The 8,524-nt window shown below is 35.7% G+C and overlaps 1 protein-coding gene across 2 annotated transcripts; it reads left to right on the plus strand.

Annotated features, from left to right (window-relative positions):
- The first annotated feature begins 2,234 nt into the window (after nucleotides 1-2,234).
- LOC147485005 (uncharacterized) lies at nucleotides 2,235-7,898 on the plus strand. Of its 2 annotated transcripts, none has more exons than XM_086572595.1 (7): nucleotides 2,235-2,706; nucleotides 3,281-3,333; nucleotides 3,421-3,466; nucleotides 3,911-3,988; nucleotides 5,005-5,115; nucleotides 5,842-5,921; nucleotides 7,338-7,898. In XM_086572595.1, exons 1-7 carry the CDS (start codon nucleotides 2,503-2,505, stop codon nucleotides 7,444-7,446), a joined length of 681 nt encoding a protein of 226 aa, XP_086428721.1. In that variant the 5' UTR covers nucleotides 2,235-2,502; the 3' UTR covers nucleotides 7,447-7,898. The 2 variants fall into 2 exon arrangements, with proteins under 2 accessions (XP_086428721.1, XP_086428722.1); XM_086572596.1 differs by having other exon boundaries at nucleotides 2,251-2,706; nucleotides 5,011-5,115.
- Nucleotides 7,899-8,524: the final 626 nt, after the last annotated feature.

Consider the following 8,524-nt stretch of genomic DNA (forward strand, 5'->3'; position numbering starts at 1 on the left):
AAAATAGTGATAAATAGTGGTTATCCTTTAAGTCCACATAACAAGGCTTATCCGCAAAGAGAAATACAGACAAGAAAGGCCTCGGTGGGCAAGAGAAAATTTGCTCCCAAGAGTTAGAGCATCTCTAGGTAGGTGGTAGTAGGGGTGGGCAATGGGTCGGGTTGGGCTAGTCCGGCCGTAAATATTTAAAAGCCTTTTAGATATTAAGACTGGGTCGGTCTGGCTCTAAAGTCAGTATAGGATCGGGTCGGGCCGGGTCACAAGTCTAAATTTGACCCTATCCTAAGCCCTCTTTAAAGGCTTTAGAATCGGGTTTTAGGGCGGAACCTATATATTTTATTCGTTTTACAAATGTCGTTTTTTCAACAAAAAGGTTGTTTTGGTTTTACGCTTTATCCTCTCACATTACGTATTTCACTTTAAATAACTTTTCTTTGATCTTTGTGGGTTCGAAAACCTTTTAGTATCATCACCCAAAGTTTTTTTGACTTTTTGGATGGATGTGAATAAAAATATAACTTATAAAAGTAAGTGGAAAAATAAATTGAGAATAATAAGTTATAGACTTTGATTTGATGATCAAAAGAATAAATTCTTATTTTTTATTAAGCTAGTGCTCATTGTTCTTCACGTCACGCTATACAAGTTTTTTGTTATATAAGACAAGTTATTAGAAGTACTTTGGGTATAAGTGATAAATTCTGAAACGACAATGTTATTTTAATTTAAAATATTTAAATAAAGAGTTGACAATTATTATGGTGCTTGTATTTATAGTGAAAATATAAAACTATAACTAGGGGCTTGGTTAGAAATTTGAATTAAGTATTCGGCCTTTATGTTTTGAACCTTAGCCTTTATTAATACGCCTAGAAGGCCTTAGGTCGGTCGGCCCCGGCCCTAAACTCGTGAGGGCTTTAGTTGTGAGGGCTTTAGGTCGGATTTTCGGTCGGTAGGGTTAGGGTCGTTAGGGCCAAATTCCCACCCTAAGTGGTAGTATAACACTATAATTTGCTTTTTTCTTCAGGAAAAGTTTGGAATTTTTCGGAATTTCATTTCTAGGTGGTCTCAAATCCGGTCGCATCATCTGTTTGTTTGCAAATTTGGCAATCTAGATGCTGATGCGGAGTGACATTGGTAATTTCGCACGCCATTGCAAATGTTGCCCCAATTTTTTTTTTTACTTTGACTAGCACTACGCGCTAGTGGTATTGTCGCGCGCCACTCCTAATATCGTGCATATGTATGTGTGTGTGTGTGTGTGTGTGTGTGTGTTTTTTTTTTGAATGGTTGTGCGCCACTCCTAATGTTACGTGGGTTGTTTTGGAATTGTACATGAGCGACACTCCAACTCGCATAGGGTGGGTCTATAATGAAATTTTGCAGTCGAAATTTGTGACCAACTTTTTCAAAAAAATTCTTCAAATATGAAGAGCATACTACCACCACCTAGAGATGCTCTTAGTTCATTTTTACAACATTTGCAAAAGATTGCCTCATCAAACAATAGCACCGAGACTACAAAGAAATATAACATTTTAATAGCGGATCCAACCAAATTTTGTGGTCGAAATTTGCGACTAATTTTTTCAAAAAAATTCTTCAAATATAAACAGTATACTACTACCACCTAGAGATGCTCTTAGTTCATTTTTACAACATCTGCAAAAGATTGCCTTATCAAACAATAACACCCAAACTGCAAACAAATATAACATTTTAATAGCCGATCCAACCAACTGCACCATTTCCAGATGAATTAATAGCTCGTTTTTTTGTAAAACATAGTTATATCACTTTGAATGAGAAATCAATCTCTACATTATATAGTCACTTCATTGAAATTAGAAATAGTTTTCATATTATTTAAAATAATTTAAAAAACCTCATTCACGTCACTAAAATTATAATCAACCTTCATAATATTTTTATATTATTTTTTAAACATGTTAGAGCGACAAATTTAAAGATTTGAAAAAAAATCTCATACTCGTAATAAAACACGTTTTCTTTTGGATCGTGGTATGTTAAAACTAGTTGGTTCAAGGTTGTCAATTAAATGGGCTAAATCAGAGGCGTGTCTTTCTTCTGCTTAAGCCCAAGAAGTCGACGAGGGTTCAACATTTCCAAGTCAAGTCAAAATTGAGTAAAAAGTCAGTCCAATTTCCCGATATATATACTACCGACATTTGTTTCGATATTTTACTCTGTGTATTAAAACGTTTTTGCCGGTTGATTTGAAAAATTGAAACACTCTTGAATTCAAGTTTTGAGCCATGGCCTCAACAAACCCATCATCTCCATCTCCATCTCCACAGCCCAAATCCTCACCATCACCACCACCACCAACAACAACCCCATCACTTCAACAACAACAACCCAATAATTTCTACCCACTTTCATCTTCAGGTCGTGGTTTCATTCCACCTGCTACTAATAAAACATTTAGACCCCAACAACCAACTGATCAACTTGTCACTGTTGCAAACCCACGTGGAAACAATGGGTATCGTCCTCGTTCTTCTGTTCCCCAGTTTAATAATAATAATACTAGTAATCAGACTAGGCCTAATTATGGGCTTTCTGGTTCTGATTCACCCAATTTCGGGTAATAATCTTATGAGGCCCCGGGTTCCCCATTCTTCTCCGTTTGCTTCTCGGGGTGTTGGTACTGTTAGGAGTAATTCTGCTTCTGGTACACCCAAGGTTTGTTTATTTTTTTTTAATAACTAGTGTACTATGATAGTTTTTTATGTGTTTTTCGCTATTTAAAAGGATAAAGATTGTTAATTTATTAGTGGTAGTGTGGTTTCAGCTTAAATGTTTCATTTCGGTATTCACAAGGTGTTGTGTATTTGATTCTTTTTAGAATTTTAGAAGTTGTTTTGGCTCGGTGTCGTCGCGCATTACATTTGGATGAATAAGTATTATCATCTTTGTTTTGTGAATCTAGGACTTGGTGTCTTAGATATTAAGATACTTAAGCCGCCATATAAATGAACGCTATATAGTTGTTGTAATTTGCATGTAATACTTTGCAAGCAGCCTATGAGCTGTCTTGGTGTGTTGCTTTTATTTTCTCGGGGAAATTCATTGTCACCAAAGAATGCCTCAGCTTATGCGTGATTCATTTCATCTTATGACTCACTATATGCACCTAATTTGTATTACAAGATTTTGGGTCAACAGTTATTCTGCTTACTGTTGTTCTCAGATCTTCGTTCGTCATTCTTTGCAATTTGTTACTTCTGACAGTTTCTAAATCATTGTTTTTCTTTAGGCTTCTCCATATCCATCAACAGGTCCTGAATTAAATGGCTATAGAGATTCAAGGTAGACATTCATTTTACTGTTTGTTCCTTACTCTATATATTGTGTCTGTAGACTAATTATACATTTTCCCTATGTGGTTTTGATTAGGGATAGAAGTAGAGATGATACAGTTGTTACGATTCACGATCGAAAAGTAAGTTGGCATTATCCTTATCTACTTTTGTTTCCATTTCTTTTAGAAGAACAGTTGTGATACTGATTTCCTAAAAACATGAGATCCCTTTTCTTTTTTTTTGTTTTATAATTTTGCTAAAATTGACTGCAAAATTGGGTTTTGACAATGCATGTAAAGTGAGTGAATCAAGGATTGGTTTCCTTCAATCAAACATTTCTAAATGAAGCAATGACACCTCACATCATGTGTAATCATTCTTATACTTCTTGGGTTGAAATGATAAAGATGACAAGTTACGCTAGAACTCTAAAACATAGAGTGTATATGTTGAACTATGAAGATGAAAAGGAATAACTATGTAGTTCCTTCAAATACCATTATACTCTTTCTATTGTACACATTCCTATAGTCACTACAAAACTATGACCTTCCTTATACGAAGATAGTTATGTTTATTTATAGGTCAGATTATCAGATGGAGCTTCTCTTTATGCTCTTTGTCGGTCATGGGTGCGGAACGGTTTGCCTAAAGAAACTCAGGTTTGCCATGGTTTTCTGTTTTCTATGGGTTTACGTATTCTGGAGCAATTTCTTCTTGGTATATTTTTGCTTCTTTCTCCAATTTTTTCTGCTCCTCTCAGCTAGCTTAGTTGGTAAAGTTTGTATGTGTTGTTAACTTGTTGCCACTTACCTAGCTTCAGAAACCGCCATCTTAATCCATGCCCTACTTTATATAGGTCGCCGTGCCAGACGCTCTGTGTCCATGTCGGGCACCGACACATGTATCCGTATCAATGTGACTTAGATTTTGGTATCCCATTAGTCAAGAAGAAACTTTAGTAATTTAAAATTCATGCAATTTACAGTAGTTACTGAAATCTACGTGCTTAGCTATATGGTACAAATACTTTAACCTGATCTGGATGGTAATTGTCATGTCAACTTATGAAACTATGATCTTGTGATCAATCGACTAAGATGAAAGACTAAGGATATTATGTTTTTCTCTATCATGAAATAAATGAAATGAAAGTTGAAGGACAGTTTGTCTCTCTCCATCTCATAATAAGCGACTTAAAAATGAATAATATGTTGATAATATTATTTGTAGATTCCAAATCCTAATGGGCTTGAATGACTTGATTCTGACTTCTTGGAACCCGTGGCAACTGCCATTAACCATGTTGCATTGCAAAAACTATTTCCTATGTGCAGTGGTTTTTTCATTTTGTAGTCATTTTTTGTTGATTTTCTAGAAATTTCCACTACACTGCCAAGGGTTTGTCTCACCCTGCCTTGGACTCATTACCCATTTTCCCTTTCGAATTAATATTATTGTTTGCATACATGAATGTATAAATAGTCACTGCATAATCTATTGCAAATGTGGTAGTAATGTGTTTCTCTTCAAGTAGTGATACATTGAAACACTTACAAACGTGCATCCGATGCTATCTGCGTTAATACCATGATTGTTTATTGATGACAATATATCAAGACTTTTCTTATTGTGTCTGATTCTGGTTTCATGGCCCTTCATTAATTTTTTTTGGCAGCCACAGTTCGGTGAAGGCTTAAAGCTTCTTCCAAGACCCTTACCCGTACGTGTGGCAAACTCACAAACGACAGACAGAAATGAAAGTTGTCACAAAGAAGAGAAAGAAGAGGTTGGTTGTTTTAACAAGTTTGTATTTTTTTCTGAAAATGTTTATCTAAGTGTATATTTTTCTTATCTATTAGACAAAGAGGTGGAATTATAGTATGAATGAAGTAAAGAAGTCTTTTCTTTTAGGCACATTCAATTGGAAGTGAGATGGTAGCATCCCATGACCGTTTATAACTTAATATTGTTTCTGATGTCTAAAACAAGAGTTGGCATGATTCGACTTTCTTGTGGCTTAGTTGGTCCATTTTATTGGTAGTACTGTGTGAAATGTATTGTGTACTTTATTGAAATTATCAATAAGCGGTACTTAATTTTTGGTTTTGGCATGCGTCATGCAATGCATTTATGGGATTTTAGGGGTGTATAGTAATGCCTTTCCAGGCCCCAATGTATCTTATAGTAATTTGTATGTTTAAAGTGGATGTCTATAAGGTACCCTTGTTTAGAATCAAGAGACCTTGGGGTTAAAGGAATTTCAGATTTGTCACTGGTATAGCTTACTGAAGTTTGCACTCTTTGAGAATCGGAATTGCATTGCACTGTCACATGAGTTGTTTTCTTTAAAAAAAGATTATTTATATGTATATTTTTGTAATGTTGAATGAATCTCCCTCTACTCATATGCTCGTTGAATCTTATTCTTATCATTAACATTTTTTAAATGTAAATACACATTTTCGCTTTGTTTTGTGTATTTGAGTAAATTCGTTTGTTAATTTGCTTGTAGGATGCAACCTCAGTGGAACATTTGTCTGCTTGTGAGTTGTTACAGAGACATGTGAAGCGTGCTAAAAAAGTACGGGCAAGGTTAGTGCCTTTATTCCAACAAACCTAATTTATAAATTCCTTTGGGCTGCACTCTTTGGCTGTTGAAGCTGTTTGCTGAATGATGATACCTGATGGTAGATGCTTTATCTCTTGTCTTTTGCTGTGTCAATCCCGATGAAAACATGCAATCACGTTATATACGCCTCATACAGACCGATATGACAAAATTAATGTGAAAACCAACTATGCTAATGGCCAACTCCATTTATAGCAATTGACATCATTGAACTAAGTGCAGTTCTTGATGATGTGGTTAGAAAAGAGTGCCTATCAGTATATTAATAAAAAAAAAATGTGCTATGCATGGCTTCAAGAATTAACGCACAAGTGTGTACTTGTCTACTTGATACGTGATTATTCTGGAATTGCTATCTAAGGTATTGTGTGAAAAGATACAAAGATGAGTTGCTCGAAGGCGAAATTCATAACCAGTCTGCTGGACTCGCTACATGTTTCCCTTACCACTCCTATCATGTAGCTTAGAAGAGGAGCCTCACTTCACTTGCTGTGATTGAAGTCAAAAGTGATAATATTAAGTTTATAAATCTCCAAATGTGCCACCTGTATTGTAAGATATTTTTTAGTGGGGGTCGGGGAGGACATTGGCGGTTGTGACTTGGCAGAGTAGATTAGTCTTTTACACTTTTTAAATGACACCTGGCTCTACAATAACAACGGGGGTGTGATGATCCATAAAACTAAGTAAAATCTTTTAGTATACTAGTTATAGAGCTCAGCCATGAGCCATCTACTCAAAGGTGCTAGGCACAGGAAGGAGACTAGGATGAGCCCAGGAGAGTAGGAGAGGGATTTTTGAATATTCTGATGGATGGTTAATTTGAACAATCACCAACGTGCACAAATGTCAAACCATAGGTCGTAGTGTTTCAACTTGCAACTATCAATTAAATCAACTGATTGGAGAAAAAACTAACTAGTGATATCAGGGTTATCCTAGCCAATTTGCTCGGAGCCTCTGAATAAGTAGTAGTTCATACTTCGTCTTTATATGGATATGGTTTTGAAGTATGTTGACATTCTTCTTTGCTAGTAAGGTGTTACCCATGAGCTTTAAGTAAGATTGCAAGAGGGATTTTTGAACTATTCTGATGGATGGTTAATTAGAACAATCACCAACATGCACAAAGGTTAAAAAATTTGGTGGTAGTGTTTTAACTTGCAACTATCAGTTAAGTCAATTGATCGGAGAAAAAACTTAGTAGTGATATGAAAAAACCTAGTAGTGGTATGTTATAACTTGCACTGATATTCTGAGTGCATTAATTTTATTGTACGTTTCTCAACTGTGATGTGAAAAGAGATGTGAACCCTGCTTTGTCGAAGATATATCTGTTGTGGATCATTTCTCATATTAGCCCCTTCTTTTAATTACAGATTAAGGGACGAACGGCTTCAGCGAATTGAGCGTTATAAACAGAGGCTTGCTCTTCTCCTTCCCTCTCCGGTCGAACATTTCAGGAGTGATGCAGCCACTGACAACTGACTACAACTGCTTGTTTCTTAATATCTACTGGTATCTAACTCTTGCATCTCACATGCTATAGTAATATGCATGATCGTGAGTGAGACAGGCAAGAGAATACAGTGAAACATACAGTTGAGCCAGCATACTTTGCTGCTAAAGTGCTTCCCAAGTGTAGTTAGTAGAAGGTTGCCATTTTGGGACTTCTTGTCAATTGTCATACTTTACTTGATGGATGCAGCATGTCAGTCTATAAAGAATTGAAAATGAAAAGCATTTGCATGTGCTGATATGGACGAAGGTTTGTTACATTAATGGTACAATGATTTGAAGGGCAGGGAGCGATTCAGTATTCTGTTTGTTCTAGCAGTTTCTGACATTCTATTGTAGCTTTTACACTGACACAGTGACACTGCTTTTAGTGTTTTTTATAGGGTACCCATCATAGCATGGATCTATGTTTTTCCTTAAAATATTGCACATTGTGTTACGAAAATAACGTGAACAAAGCCCCTTGAAGACTGTTGTTCTGGTAAATAAAACTCGATTTGACCGACTTTCTTTAACAACTAGCCAAAATGTCTAAAGCTCAATTCAAAGCTAATTGGACTTCTTCTACATATAACTGGTCTTATGCGTGGACCTTAGAGTGTCAGTTGTTCTGGAAAGTCCTTAGAGTGTCAATTGTTAGTTGAATAATTGTATATTCACAATGTTGGAGCGCATCACTTCAAGCTGACTGCGATAAGTCTCATGTGGTTCTTAGAAAATTAGTTGTCTCAATGAACGTCGATTCAAAATGCGGAAATCCTGATGTATTTCGTCTGGGCAACTAACCTTGTACAGTTACCAAAAAAAAAACTAACCTCATACGCACTTTTTTTTAATCTCTTAATTCCATAGTCAAAACTCAAAAGTGCCATGGATTCTTAGAAGGAAAAAAAATTACTTAGAAGCCAAAAACTAGAATTAATACCACTATTTGATTGATGCGTGTCAAAGGCAAAGAAGAAAAAATAGAACATGTTCAAGGACTAATCATTATCACTAAATATATAATATTTTGAAGGATGATAGGTGACAAGGATTGTTACTCTAC

The sequence above is a fragment of the Coptis chinensis genome, chromosome 7 (genome assembly GCF_015680905.1).
Source record: "Coptis chinensis isolate HL-2020 chromosome 7, ASM1568090v1, whole genome shotgun sequence".
Lineage (NCBI taxonomy): Eukaryota > Viridiplantae > Streptophyta > Magnoliopsida > Ranunculales > Ranunculaceae > Coptis > Coptis chinensis.